General features: G+C 41.2%; 3 protein-coding genes across 9 annotated transcripts; 2 read left to right on the forward strand and 1 right to left on the reverse strand.

The window, feature by feature from the left end:
• Positions 1-174: 174 nt before the first annotated feature.
• dennd11 (DENN domain containing 11) lies at positions 175-7,118 on the reverse strand. The gene is made up of 9 exons (XM_068312700.1): positions 6,528-7,118; positions 5,455-5,554; positions 5,199-5,357; positions 4,327-4,480; positions 4,088-4,226; positions 3,748-3,879; positions 2,889-3,039; positions 2,746-2,814; positions 175-2,630 (listed from the first exon to the last, which is right to left on the reverse strand). Exons 1-9 carry the CDS (start codon positions 6,931-6,933, stop codon positions 2,435-2,437), a joined length of 1,506 nt encoding a protein of 501 aa, XP_068168801.1. The 5' UTR covers positions 6,934-7,118; the 3' UTR covers positions 175-2,434.
• Positions 6,914-11,284, forward strand: wee2 (WEE2 oocyte meiosis inhibiting kinase). Of its 6 annotated transcripts, none has more exons than XM_068312695.1 (13): positions 6,914-7,054; positions 7,327-7,479; positions 7,797-8,079; positions 8,187-8,398; positions 8,692-8,749; positions 9,046-9,215; positions 9,346-9,467; positions 9,564-9,710; positions 9,800-9,904; positions 9,984-10,069; positions 10,200-10,370; positions 10,538-10,686; positions 10,794-11,284. In XM_068312695.1, exons 3-13 carry the CDS (start codon positions 7,825-7,827, stop codon positions 10,957-10,959), a joined length of 1,641 nt encoding a protein of 546 aa, XP_068168796.1. In that variant the 5' UTR covers positions 6,914-7,054; positions 7,327-7,479; positions 7,797-7,824; the 3' UTR covers positions 10,960-11,284. The 6 variants fall into 6 exon arrangements, with proteins under 6 accessions (XP_068168796.1, XP_068168795.1, XP_068168797.1 ...); XM_068312694.1 differs by having other exon boundaries at positions 7,809-8,079; XM_068312696.1 differs by having other exon boundaries at positions 7,816-8,079.
• Positions 11,285-12,225: 941 nt separating this feature from the next.
• Positions 12,226-14,336, forward strand: bida (BH3 interacting domain death agonist). Of its 2 annotated transcripts, none has more exons than XM_068313116.1 (4): positions 12,226-12,375; positions 12,701-12,923; positions 13,386-13,519; positions 13,770-14,336. In XM_068313116.1, the coding sequence occupies exons 1-4, from the start codon at positions 12,370-12,372 to the stop codon at positions 13,965-13,967; spliced, it is 561 nt and encodes a 186-aa protein (XP_068169217.1). In that variant the 5' UTR covers positions 12,226-12,369; the 3' UTR covers positions 13,968-14,336. The 2 variants fall into 2 exon arrangements, with proteins under 2 accessions (XP_068169217.1, XP_068169218.1); XM_068313117.1 differs by having other exon boundaries at positions 12,255-12,315.

Raw genomic sequence — 14,336 nt, forward strand, 5'->3', positions numbered from 1 at the left:
TACTTTCATCAGTGAGGGAGGATGAGCAACTCAGCTCCATATCACCCACAATGCTTTCTTTTTTTCTTCTTCACATAAAGGAAGTAGGTAAGGAAGGGAAGAGACATGTAGGTAGGTACTGTAAGAAAATGCAATAGGACAAGAGTTATGCAGGGTAAGAAGCAGATGATCAGATAACGGTATCAGTGTTTTATTACAGTGGCTTTAAAATGAAACTGGATAGTTGCTCATGCAGAGTTCATTTGTACATCTTCTGCAGTCTTCTACAGTGTGAATATTAGTTGAGGTGAAGACTTGTTACTACTGATTCTCCTGATTTTTTACATTACAACCAAGACAACACTACAGAGTACTTGTGCTGCTGCATGTGGGCAATACGTTTTCTGTCTGACATTCAGAAGTGACAAGCTGTACAAATGATTTGGCTGATGCTGGTACACACTGGCTCAACAAAGAAGCCATTTTAAATTGTGATGTGTGTTGTGTATAGTCCTTTTTACTTATACACCTGTAAAGCTAACACCCATCAGAGGCGTATGTACTGTACATGCTGAGAAGTCAGTCAGGTTCTTCTTGACATAATAAGGTCGTTAATCTTTCTGTAAATACTGTTAACACTTCGCTGCAGTAAGAGAAGATAATGTTTCCTTAAGGCCCTGTTTAAATACAGGGCCCTACTCTTTCAAAACACAGTATTCGGGGCACTTTTTAGACATGTTTCAGCTTCAACTTCACTTTTTGGGGGTGACCCGTACAAAATGGGGCGTACTTGAAATGATCAGCGACTTAAAGCTCGACCCCAGGAAAGTTCTTTCCTCAAATATGATCACAAACTTTTCAAATAAAAAGCCATGTTTTTACAAAAATACTGAAAAGCTGAAGAACCACTTCTCTAAATTTAAAAGAGGCAAGCATCGACCTTGAGTGTTCCAACATGGAACAAGTTAATTGTCTGATTGGTGACATGATTGGTTGAATTGAACCTCGCTGCCTGCTTCATACAATTGAGACAGTTCACCACTAAATCTGGATTCACTCAGTGTCATTAAAAAGAGAACGCTTCAGCTCAGACCTCACCTTGACCAACTTCTCATCCACAAAAGCCCAATGAGGTCTTTGTCAAGGTTACAGACAAGCAAAGGGGATGATTGATGCAGATCGACGAGTAAACTACAAATGGCTTCGCCAGGGATTTTTCATTCAGCAGTTTCACCAATGATAAAGAACCTAAAGAACCCGCCTCTGGTTGAAGTAAATAAACAAACTTGCTTCATGGTTGAAACCATAAGCTACAAAACAGTGCATTCAAAGAAAAAAACAGGTATAGTTAAGAACAGTCAACACGTGCATCAGGAAATAATCCAATGGTGGACATGGTGCAGGATTCATGAGAAGTTAGTGTTATAGTCACATTCATCGACAACTCATAATTACAATATGATCAGGTGGAACATGTAGCAGTGCAAAATGTCTCCATCACATGTGATCAAACAGAAACACATCATCTACCTCATGTTCATGATGCATAAGACTTTAAGTGTTCACCAGCATTTTCACTCACGTTCAGCATCATCATAATGACGAACAACTCCTACTATAACAAGACATCACACTCATTAACAAACAGAAACCAGTAAAGAAAATAAGAAATGTGAAAACAGTTGATTATTTCAACTGACACACATATACATATTGCCCCCTCTGTGAAAGGCAATTAAAGTTTCCAAATATCATTCATTGAACACCTGAAGTAGCTTCATCTGAACACATCATACAGTAATCATCCAAGTTATTGTTTGAAGTTGTGGCTGAATTGTCAACAAAGTACAGTCGAAACCCTCAAATTCATTTCCAGCAGCAAAAAAAAACCTCGGAAGGGACGTGAATCTTTTCTTAAGATAAACTATCATTCAGTTTGTAGTCACTGACATCTTTGTTAGTGCACAGAGGAAAACTACCAAATTATCCTGCTGTAATGACCAGACCAGATTGAAACTTTGACGCTTTTATCTATGTCATGGTTATGGAAGCCAGAAAAAACTCAAGTTGAGACTCAAGCACAAAAATCAAAACAAGATACAACAAATAAATGGTGAAGGTACACTGCTGCCAGATGTGACTGTCTGCTCGGCAGGTGTTGAACAGCTGCTAAGGACCAACCCGCACGGGTCTCATCATTCATACGTGTTGGAAACTCCACAGGTCAGATGAGACTCAACCAGAGGAACAATAGACAAACAGAAGGAAACAGTCAGCAAAAGATGGAAATCTCAAGGCGTAGGAGGTGTCTGTAGTGTCCTGCTGTGTGTGTGTGTGTGTGTGTGTGTGTGTGTGTGTGTGTGTGTGTGTGTGTGTGTGTGTGTGTGTGTGTGTGTGCCTCAATGACACAGATATTCGGTGGTTTCCATAATTCTCATTCTAAGAGGACAGGACATCAGGTGCAGCAGAGGTTGTCTATGACTAGCGTGACGTCAATGCCATACACCTCCAGCAGGTCAACCAGGAAGGAGCGGTCGTCCTGGGGATCCAGCCCCATGGCCCTGATGTGATCAGCGGTGAGGGTGGGATCAGTGCTCCCTGCTACCTCGGACAAAGTCTGGAAGATGCGGTTATTCAGCTCCATGAAGAACCTAGGACAGGGTTTTAGCCAGCTGCGTTACACTTAAGTTCTCTGCGTCATATTACAATGAGACATCAACACAACACAATGACGCAGCACTGAGTCATGTTTACAAAAGTACTCACAGTATGAAAAGATCCTCTTCGTTTGATGTGCAGTCTCCATCCACCTCCTGAGAGTACAGCAACATTTGCCTTGGAGGAAAAGATAATAGCCGTCGTTACATGAGAAAACAGAACAATAGTGTTTTACAGCGTGCGTTGTTTACCTCTGTTCACTTAGTTTCCTGTACTTCTCCTTATCTGCCGCGTTCAGTCGCAGCAGCGGCTGCAAATGGCTCTTGTGTGATTTCACGTTTTGGTTATCGATGTAAACGTCATACAGCTCCTTCTTCTCCTCAAAAATCTTCTCAGTGGTGCCTATAAAACGACGAAAGCATGCTCAGGGACAATTTTTATAAACTACAAATTCAAGTTCGTATTTACTTAGGTAAGGTCACTAAATTTCAAATTATCTACAATTTAAAAACTAGGCTTAATTTACAGGCTTGTAGATAGGCTTGTTTGCTTAATTTTTTTTTGACCAGGATGTCTGCATGACAGCGAGTCAACCTTCTAAACCACCTGTTTGTATCCTAAAATCTATTGTAAATGTCATAAATCATGCTGGCTAACATCATACTAGTTTAAAACAGGAGTCATTTGAAGTCCCTTGAATAATGTTGCATCACAAATCCAAATATGAAATTTGCTGAAGCAAAAATATACAGCATATACACATGTCTTCCATTCACTGGTTAGCCCACAGTAATGTATAATGCTTTGGATAGAGATGAATGTTCTGGAGAAGATGACCAACTTTCAGAGCCAACTTAAAATATTTTTTCTGTAGAACACTCAAAAATTATTTGTTAAAAAAAAAGAAAAACCCCAAAACACAATAATGCCCAACTTATGTAAATTCTAGAGACTTAAGTGTGGAGTTCAGCAGATGGACATACTGACAACTAGATGTTTAAAAAAAAAGCAAGACTAACACTCATACTGAAACTAACAAATACTGAACTGAAAGTTTCCAAACAACTCTTGACTATAACGGACAATAAACTTGTTTAAAAAAGGACTCACAGGCTACATATGACATTTCTGTTTCCAGGGCAGTGATATCTGCTACGTTGATGTAGAAAAATGGTCGTAATTCAGGCACAGAGACACCGATTCCAGGCAAAGAGACATTAGCAAGGCAGCAGCAGCAGTACACTGAGGGAGAACACAAACACAGTGGATGAGGCTTCTCTAAAACACCATGGTCGGCTGAGGCATTAGCACATTTATCACAACCCGAGCTGTTTGTCTGGAAGAGAAACGACTAGAGAATAAGTCTAGAACAGCAGATTAAAAAACCATTTAACTGCAATGATAGGAAGTGTTGTGTTTGTGCTTTTGCATGCGTGTTTTAGCTGCTCACCCCTGTAGCAGACCACACCTACAGGCGGAGGAGAGAAGATGAGCAGACGTTTACGAAGCAGAGCAAACTTCCACAGCACCATTATCTGCTCTCCGAAAAACTGGATGAACTGGGACATGCAGCCAGCCGGGTGGGTGATCTTCAAGGAACATGAAAAGGGGACAAATATGTAGTAGTTATTGTCTGACTGATCAAACAATCCATCATAGAGTATATAAAAGTTTCTGCTACTTTCACACCTTCATTTCTGGGTGCATGCAGCGGTTGATGGTGGTGACATTCCAAGTTGGGCAAGCAGTGACCAAACTGTTTCCTGAATGAGGAAGGACGGCCTTCTTATCTTCATAGAAGGCCTCTAGTGGAGAATACTGGCCGGGACACTGCAACTGGTGTCTACCAAACAGCAATAGAAAGAAGAAAAGACAAATACAAATAATGTCAGGCTTTTCAGACATGTGTATTTAGGCAAATTAAGCTCGTGTCTATTTACATAAATCACATCTACCCCCACCATGTTCACCATGGCAAATCTACGAAAACTGTGTTCAAAAACACTCTTCATACTCACTCTTCAGTCTGTTGCGTGTGACTGAAGACGGAGCTAAGCCACTTAATTTCCCTTTTTCAAAATTACATAATGGTTCTCAAATGAACATTGACAGATCACCATGTTCCTTTTTGCAACCGTGAATAAAATGGCCACATTAAACAGAGACAATGTTGGAAACATTTGCTTTTGGCAGAAATCTGTGTCAAATGTGGCCGTGTCAAATGTTTATTTATAATCAATGAGAAGATGAGGGTTTTCGTGAGATGACTGAAGTTGAGGAGCAGAATTGACAAGGAGAAGAGAGATTGTCAAAGCCTCTGCACTTCTGTGCTTTATACAAAAGATACTCGCAAATGGCTTCTCATGAGGACAACTCTGACTGGGAGAGTGGCTTCATCTTTAATGGATGAGAATTTTTTTCACAATAAAGCGGGGAAAGGAGGTTGGCACGGTGAGCGAAACTTGTAAAAACTACTGAGTGGGAAATAAGGTGGACAGAACATGAATAATATGGTACATGAGTGCATTACACTGGTACACACAACACACAGCAGATCTCACCTGACTTGGTTCTCCAGGAAGTGCATGTACCGGTAAAGCAGAGTGTAGGACGGAGACAGAATTCCCACAGACTTCATTCTAGCTCCACGTTCCAACTCGCTCTCTACGGGCATGTTAGCGAAACAAGCCAGCCCAAAGTAGCAGCCTTTACGGAAATATCTAACCAGAAGGAAAAATATAGAAGAGGAGTAAACAAAAAAAGACCAAGATCCTCCTTCTCTATGGTTAAAAGATTTCATTCAGTTTGATTACATACACAAAGTCACTGGTGATCCGATGGGAACCGCTGGCCATTGACTTGAACTCAACCCCATCTAGGTTGATGTCATGAGGCCGGCACCATTCTATCATATTCCCTGCCATACAAACACACAAACACACACACACAGAGAGAGAGAAAAAAACCACAAAATGACTTCCCACACTTTCTACTGTCATCCTGACTGCTTCCTCTAATTCTGAATATCTGTCATGCAGTACCATCTGCTCAGAGACTGTGACAGTATGCTGATCTTCTTCGCTTTTGAAAGATGCTGGTCTTTCCTGCTTCGTTTGTTGGCTGCATATCTCATCTGTTTTATAACTACTGCAGATGGCTTCATTGTCTACTGCATGCATGATGTTTGACCGCTTGTAGGAAAAGAATAAACAGATCTGCAAGTTAATTTATTTTATCAGGGTCCCCTCGAGATTATTTCACCGCTGTAATTATATTTGTTCAAGTCTTGGCATTTATAATATTTGTCAACCCTACCTGGGCTGATAGCAGAAAAAACAACCCATGACCCCCGTCATGACTTATCATTACACAATCAAGTCCAGCAGACAGAGGAGATTAATATTCCAGTAATTAATTTCAGGAATCCGTCATTATCTAATTCACATTGGAACTCTGTCAGGATGGGTAAACACGACACCCCCCCTCCCTCCCCAACACATCCCTGAAATAATTTAGGAAACAAGGCCCTAAATGGACATTCATATTCACAATAACAGTGACAAATCCACTAGAGCCTCCATGAAGGTAGTTAGTGGTGCACCAGCAGCTCCCCAGGGCCGCCCTAAGTGGGGTCCCCTTCCTGCCACACAGATGACAGCTGGACATGGTTGGTTTGGACACCTCTACCACTGGGCTGTCATACACACACGTTTGACTTTCAACTGAATAAACACGCTGATTGTCTGAATGTACTGTATTTTTATGAGGGAAGGGGCGGGGGATTCTTTTCCAATAAATCCTAGAGTCTTAAGTCGCCTGTGTGGGTTCACACCAATTTTAAATACGAGCAGTGAAAGATCTAAAGCTCTTTCTACATTTTGACCGCTTACCTGACCTTGTGTCAAACGTAACCACAAACACAGCCACGATCTGATCCTTCTCTTCCCACTGATCCCGCACCGACAGGCCGGGGAAGGGAGCGCGACGATCCGGACACAGAAACTGGGGTCGATCCCACTCGTGCCCAGACGACACGATTCGTGGGCTGCCGGGGCTGCCAAGCACAGCTGTCACACACTTCGTGGGGCTGCAGGTGATGGCGGTGGTGCTGCTGCTCCACCCAGAAACCGCCGCGGTGCCCTTCGGTATGCGGTGCCCGGCTGATCGACAAGTTTTCTCCTGCTGCGCGTCTTCCTCCCGCTGCGGCGCAGACTGCGGTGGTGCCGCCTGGTTCGGTTCGGGCGGTGGGATCTCCTCCCAGTCCAACAGCGGGGCTCGATCCGATTGCTTCACCATGGTGCTGAGATCCGGTAAAGGTGGAAAACAAAAGCAATAAACTCCGATGTCCAGTTGAATCGAACTGACTAAACCCACTGGTGGAGCCGGATCATGGTTTCCTGGAGCCCACTGGCGTGTTGTGAGTGTATTTGTAAGCCTGTCACATCCCTGACGGGGAGCCCTGCTCTGTTTTGATGACGTCGATAACTTCCGCCCACGTGTCTATTTTACCAGCGACTTTACCTCATTTGGATTATGGTCTATTTAGTTTGCTCATGATATTTAATATCGTCATAACATTTAAAGAGACATTCAGTTATGACGCACGCAGTCATCCAGGTTGTCTCATATTACTTACTCATATTAAAAAAAATTTTTTTTGTTTTTTTTTTGTTTTTTTAATGTAATTAGAATTATCAGGTGTGCGGTTAAGACCAGAGCAGCCGATGGCAGAGCTGGATGCGTTCATCCGGCCACATCGTTCATTTAAACAGTCGTTTACGGAAAACACGGGAAATCCACGCGTTCTGGTGGAGGGGAAGGCGACTCGTTCGTGAGTATTAGGTATAAACATTCATTATTTTACGATCTTAAAAGTTGAGTTTGGGAAGCGGTTTGAGAATCAAATGTTGAGCATTTAGATAAATTTGAACATAACATCACCGCATGTCTGGTGTGCCACATTTGTTGTGCAGAAAGTTTTAAAAACACATCACTTAAGTTATATTGACTCAGTGGAAGTGGAAGTAGACTTAGTGGTGACCTGTTTCACGGCCTACTCGCTCTAAAGAGACAAATGTATACCTCACATATAATGAATGAAAGCATTATATTATGACTGCCCTCCAAATGCAATCATATGTGGTATAAAGAAATTAAAGGGTGATTGTCAGCACTTAGGTCCCAATCATGGAGACATTGTTTGATGGGATCAGCGAGCAGCTGGACTTCACAAGCTGTGGAGAAGAGGGCAGCAGCAGTGACAACAGCTGCGATGACTACATTTCCAAGATCCAGAGTCCAAGATCAGCCTGCGGGACACCCGGAGTGCAACTGCACCCTGGTCCAAGCGATATTGTTCTTTCCCCTTTACAAAGCACTTATCCCATACCTTATGCTTCCTGGAGGAAACTGCGGCTATGTGACTCTCCCAGCACACCCAAGGTGGGTAATAATTAAGACTGATTATGTGTGTGGCCCCTCTGTGGACTTGTCAAATGCCAAACTGGTTTATCTTCAATCAGGTGTATATCTTTCCATCTCTTTCATAGAGCCTGCTAACAAAGTCGTCCCTGCCTTATCCCACCGCTAAGATAAGTCGTCATGAGAGGAACCTGTGTTTCACTTCTGTTCCTGCTAATTCTTTCCATGCACCGTCTGTCAATGTGAATCCCTTCACACCTGAAACCGTTCGCAGGAACAGTGAGTTGCAGTGGAGGATGATCAGTTGTAGAAGTGATGATGAGGAGGATAATGGATGTAGGTAAGTACAGTTTTATGCCATGCAATCATTGGTAAAGTCATGAAAACACAAATGCATATTCACCATTTTGGCTCACAGGAGCGGTTTATTGTTTCCTGTGTTTGCCCATTTGGCTTCTTTGGAATTTCTCATGTAGCTGTGAGTTGGCCCAAATATTTGTCTGAAGTTTCTCTACAGTTAACTCATGGGGTCAATATTTTAATTTTCTGTTTATTTTAATGTCCATACATAAAGGCCTGATGTAATACTTGTGGATTTGCTCTGTTCATATAAAGACCCTTTTCATTTTTCAGGTTGAAACACAGCCTCACGTCATCTGAGGAGGATGATGAAGCCTTTCTCCCACCAAAGGTACACCTATTTTTAGCAGAGCTTTCAGTGCTCTCACATGATTTCATCAGCAGGCTTTGTCATCTTTATCTGCCTCCTCATTTCTTGTGTTGTCCAAAATTGCATGCTGCCAATCTGGGATTTCTCTGTGGAATCTCCAGCGTCAAAAAACCTCCACTCTTTCATTGTGGAAGGATGACCATATTTGGTGAAGCATCAAAGAAGATCCCAGATTATTCGTAGCTGTGTGACGTATGTTACTCTATTAGAAATGTCTTTGGATTTTACCACAAGGCCCTCGTCTGTTCATGTGGCAGAGACGAGCTGTCCAAGCCTTCATGCTGTCACGCTATGAGAGTGAGTTCCTGGAGCTGGAGTGTATTGGTGTAGGCGAGTTTGGGTCAGTTTACAAGTGTGTGAAGAGGCTGGATGGTTGCTTGTACGCCATCAAACGTTCCCATCAACCCCTGGCAGGCTCTGCCAATGAGTGAGTCGGCAGCATATGTCATCTCTACCTGAGACAAATAGTCTCTATTTTGTTCTTTGTGTTCCATAATTATTCAGTTTTTGTTGTTGTTGTTGTTGTTTTGTTTTTTCCCCCCCCCACGTTCTCTTAGACAACAGGCCTTAAAGGAAGTGTATGCACATGCTGTTCTCGGGCACCACCCACACGTTGTCCGGTATTATTCAGCATGGGCAGAAGATGATCACATGATTATTCAAAATGAATACTGTGACGGTAGGTTTGACCTTTCTATCAAAAGCATAATATACATAATTTATGGTCTTTGGTATAACTTTGGATTTTTCATTTTGTGGTGTGTGTGTGTGGCAGGTGGAAGTCTCAGCGATTCCATTGCTGAGAAGGAGGCACAGGTTGAGCTGTTCTCAGAGGCAGAGCTGAAAGATATACTCTTGCAAGTGTCTTTGGGACTGAAATATATCCACAGCTCAGGCCTTGCCCACCTCGACATCAAACCAAGTATGACCTGTTGGATAGTTAGCATTTTTACAATTACTTTAAATTTGTCTCACATTTTTAAAACGATTCCATTTTCTGACATTTTATAGGTAATATCTTCATTTGCCAGCGCCCCAGCACCAATGCTGCTGCAGAGGGAGAGAGTGAGGAGGAAGATGACGAAAGCATTTCAGCAGGAGTTGTCTACAAGATTGGTATCAGATTTTTAAGCACATCTGTACCTCAAATATTTGTTTCGTGGTCATGTCATCTGATTGTTTGTGTTTTCTGAAGGGGATCTGGGTCATGTGACATCAACGAGCAATCCTCAAGTTGAAGAAGGGGACAGTCGCTTTCTTGCCAGTGAGGTCCTACAAGAGGTGAAACTGCTGTGTAGCCACTGAAGGAAAAGAGATGTTTCAAATGGTTGCACCTGTAATTTTGAAGATGCGTTCAAAGCTGCATTTGCCTTGTATTTTTGTTGATTGCAATCATTTCTCTGCTGTACAGGATTACAGCAACCTTTCCAAGGCAGACATATTTTCTCTGGGCCTGACAGTGCTGATGGCGGCTGGAGCTTCTCCCTTGCCTCTCAATGGAGATAAGTGGCACAGCCTTAGAGAGGGGCAGCTCCCCAGACTGCCAAGGGAGTTATCACCTCCCTTTAGAAGCTTGCTTCAGGTATAACTTGATCTGGGATGTTGTTTCAAATATGGGAGTCTAACCTAATTGAAAGAGGGTTTTTTTTTTTTTTTTAGAGGTCACCTTTATGTTTTAAACGTTATTAGCACTTAATTTCATCCTTGTCACTAATAATATGTTGAAAATTATTTTTTTCTTTGTGAAAGCTGTTGCTGGATCCAGACCCAAGGAAGCGACCATCTGCCAGGGAGCTTTGCAAACACACAGTTTTAAGACAGGAGAGGACTGGGAGGCTGGCTGCTCAGCTGCGCAAAGAGCTCAACGTAGAGAAATTCAGGACGGCCATGCTTGAAAAGTAAGACCGGGGCGCCAACAGTTTTAACTCTTCATTTTAACTTAATAGCTCATCTTGCTTAATGCTCACATGTTAAAAGCATTATTTTATGTTCATTTTTACCACAGACAGCTTCAGGAGGCTCGTCAGGCAGCTTTGTCACCCAAACAAAACTTCTCTCCTGGAATGAAACCCCCTGCTAGGACAGGGTCTGAGACCAGGACAGGGAAGAGGCTTGTTGGTGGGAAGGCTGCACGATCCATGAGCTCTGATTGCCCAGGGTATGGGGTCTGATGGGACATTTAGGCCTCCAGATGCCTGACCTTTTGCTCTTCTGAAGTGTAGCTCCTGTAACGAGGGTGTGGCAAACTATGATGTCTACGTAAGACAATCATATGACAAGATTTGCTATGTAGACAAGATTTTTATTGGAACTGACTAAAATAACTGAATCAACAACCTTAAGTTAACCTTAATCTTAAGTGAAATTAGTCTCATTTGCCCTTTTGGAGAGCTGGAGTTGGTTTTAAATCTTTTAATTTTAAGTTATTTTCAAAACCTGTGACTGCTATAGACCAATGTCCTGAAGCAATTAATGGCTTTTTTTTTTTTTTAAACTGAAAATAAAAATTTTAAGCTTTCATCAGATTGTTCTCTTTTAATTGTTTTCTAACTCATGTCAGTGGTGTTTTATACAAAATAAAAAAGACAGAAAAAACAACTCATTGTAAATGGCTGTTGGACAAAACCACAAATACATCATTCCAGTGCTGGTTTGCTTATCTGTAATGGCAGTCAACTGACTTCATAAAGCCCATATACAAGGACTGGACTGGAATTACGAGTCATCGTATTGTAAATTAAATTTGTATTCTTTGGAATAACGTTGTTTTTGAAAATACATGTGTTATTTGTATTCATTTAAAAACAAATCGTATATCAGAACACATTTCTGTTACAAATGGTGTTCATTAAACCAAACTTTTTGAGTGTGAATCAAATGTAACCTTGAGACACTTTGTGACCATTGGTGTCAGCCATCAACTCCTCATTTTACAACTCCATGTTTCAGATGATTATGTACAGTATATATCCACTGTGGTCAGGTGTTCTGGGATTTTCATGACTCCTCGGGCACGTGACATCCATGACGTTTAAATTCTGGATCGTATTCTCGAAATACTTTCTACACATCAGTACTAAAGTAGTGCCTCTTGCTGTGCAGAAATTTTTAAATGTACAGGTATGATCGTTTTTATGGTCAGAAGTTAAATGTACGTACTGTATCCTTACTGTAGTTGGTAAGTCACTCGAACACCGAGGTGCCTTTAATGGCTTTTGGATATTTGGGCTTTTTCGTAACTACTTTTCAAATAAGCAGTGGATTTTTAAAAAAAAATGTAATCTAATCAGCAATCTCATCTTAAATTTCCTCGTCAATAAAATCTTGGTGGAACATTTTGATTATTTCATGCCTATTGATTTATGTGTCGCCTTGTCCACCAGCAAATTTCATAGGTGCCTAATTTAAAGGAAATAAAATCGAGGGACTTGAATGCATCACAAAAGTCCGCCTCCTGCGTCTGCAGAGAAATGCGACACAATAGGAAGAAGTGAAGAACCGCTCCGCTCGCGTTGCGCCGGCGGCAGGTAGATGCATCATTAATCGACTAGTATTAATTTAAGTTCTACAAGCTTCAAGTAATGGATGTGAGTACATTTTTATAACTATTTTGCTATTCGCTCAAATTCTTCCATACTAGTAGCTTTCGTGGCTGAAAGTTGCCGCGAAGTTGGCAAAATGGAACTAAAGTTAGCATTAGCTCGTCTTTCCAACTAAGTTACCTGTTCGACATCCAGCTGAAAAAATCAGTCGATTTTGATGAGTTTATAGGTGTTTATATAGGTGTTTATAGGTGTCAAAGTGTGTGTAAAACTTTTAATTTTCACAGAAACTTTTATGGTCAATATTGGGGTTATCAATATTTGGTTCTTCATATGAAAATAAATTAACATCTCATCAATGTTCGAACAGGTCGACATGAATCTGGCCGGTGGGCAGAATAGTGCCATGGTTATGTTGGCCTTTCTTCAAGCTGACTGCAGAAATCCGGAGTGTAGAAAAGAACTTTTCTCTTTGAGCCAGGAAATGAATGATATTTCTCTGGTTGAAGATATTGAAATGGATGGTTTCTTGTCCAGTAGTATCGCCGATGGTATCCGTGACATTCAGCCTTCAATTGGACTGCACCGGCCTGGTGAGTTGTCCTGGGGGTTTCTTTTCTGAAGTCAAAGTTGGATCCGATTGCTGTAAAGTCAACATTTTTCCTTGTAGTTATGTAGTAATGTGGAAGTTATCTCTTTTTATCACAGTCAACACATCCAAGAATTGATACATATGAGTTGCTTTTATTTGTAGGAAGAAGTCATGTGTTTACAGAAGAGAAGACAGGATCAGTGATTTCTGTAAACCACTTCAAGTAATTAGTGCAGTGCTAATATAGCATTCACACATCTCTCACTATATGTGGGCTACACTTGCGTAATTTGTATTACCAGTAAATTACTGTAGTTGAAATGTGTAGTATTGGATCAAAAAATTGATTGCTATTTAATGAATGCTGATGGGCTGTTTTTTTTCTTATGGAAATACATTTTTACTAGATCATCCTTCCTGTTGAATCCAAAAACTGAATGATTTAAATCTAATTTTCCTGTAGGAGACCATGTCGATGCAGCCGCCATTCACCAGGTTGCAGAGGAGCTGAGAGGAATTGCTGCTCAGATTGAGCTTAACATTGTGGCGCGGGCTACCGAGAACCTGAGCAGGAACATTCAGACCTCCCCCTTGAATGTGAGAAAGACCTGTGATAATTAGATTTATTGATTTTTAAAAAAAATGTTATTCCCTCCAAGTGATATGGTAAAATTTTTATAGATTATCTGGCTCAAATAATTTCAAATTGTCTATTATATAATTACTGTATAAAATGATGTACATATCCAAGTAACAATGTGTAAATTTAAAACTGTGACAACAGCCCAAAATGACCAAACACACATTCTTGAAGTATTAATAAACTTATTGCTTTGTTCATTTCCAGGAATGGAAAAATTACATTTCCTCCGAGGTGGACCGTGTGATGAGGCAGGGTGTGTATCTGAATGATCTGCCTCAGGAACGCGTCATCATGGCCCTCACTTTCACACTGGTTAAGGGAGTGTGTGAGCAGAACCCATTGCATCTGAGACACCTTTTCAACAGTGCACTGCAGTATATCACCCAAGGGAGGCCCAGGTGACTTTTGTGCCGCAGATTTGGAAGAAATTACTGAAAACGCGTGGAGGAAGATTTCTCAATCTGAAATACGTCTGCTCACTATCGGTTGGCTGGAAGGAGCTGTTACCTTACCAGAAGTCAGATCATTTAAAGAAAGGATCATAACGATGACTCATTTGAGTTTATCGTAATATTTGAAAAAGGCAAAATCTACATTAGCTGTATGTTATTCATGAAATTTATTTTGAATTCAATTACTTTGCTTTTGACCTATAAATGTATCTGTATTGACTATTTTCACAGCATTTGTCTTGAAATACTGTGGGATTGTACTCTATATACTTGATATCAGGTGTGTTTTTGTACAATTTCTCAATGATACATTAAATAC

This window comes from Antennarius striatus, chromosome 4 (assembly GCF_040054535.1).
Source record: "Antennarius striatus isolate MH-2024 chromosome 4, ASM4005453v1, whole genome shotgun sequence".
Taxonomy (NCBI): Eukaryota; Metazoa; Chordata; class Actinopteri; order Lophiiformes; family Antennariidae; genus Antennarius; species Antennarius striatus.

Excerpts from the sequence above, each read along its gene's own strand:
- dennd11 (XM_068312700.1), bottom strand. The coding sequence starts at position 6,933 with ATGGTGAAGCAATCGGATCGAGCCCCGCTGTTGGACTGGGAGGAGATC. Across the intron at positions 4,481-5,198 it reads TTCCTGGAGAACCAAGTCAG|ACACCAGTTGCAGTGTCCCG; the intron begins GTGAGATCTGCT and ends GCTGTTTGGTAG. Across the intron at positions 4,227-4,326 it reads GCATGCACCCAGAAATGAAG|ATCACCCACCCGGCTGGCTG; the intron begins GTGTGAAAGTAG and ends TGTTCCTTGAAG.
- wee2 (XM_068312695.1), top strand. The coding sequence starts at position 7,825 with ATGGAGACATTGTTTGATGGGATCAGCGAGCAGCTGGACTTCACAAGC. Across the intron at positions 9,216-9,345 it reads CTGGCAGGCTCTGCCAATGA|ACAACAGGCCTTAAAGGAAG; the intron begins GTGAGTCGGCAG and ends ACGTTCTCTTAG. Across the intron at positions 10,371-10,537 it reads CCTTTAGAAGCTTGCTTCAG|CTGTTGCTGGATCCAGACCC; the intron begins GTATAACTTGAT and ends TCTTTGTGAAAG.
- bida (XM_068313116.1), top strand. Across the intron at positions 12,924-13,385 it reads AATTGGACTGCACCGGCCTG|GAGACCATGTCGATGCAGCC; the intron begins GTGAGTTGTCCT and ends ATTTTCCTGTAG. Across the intron at positions 13,520-13,769 it reads TTCAGACCTCCCCCTTGAAT|GAATGGAAAAATTACATTTC; the intron begins GTGAGAAAGACC and ends GTTCATTTCCAG.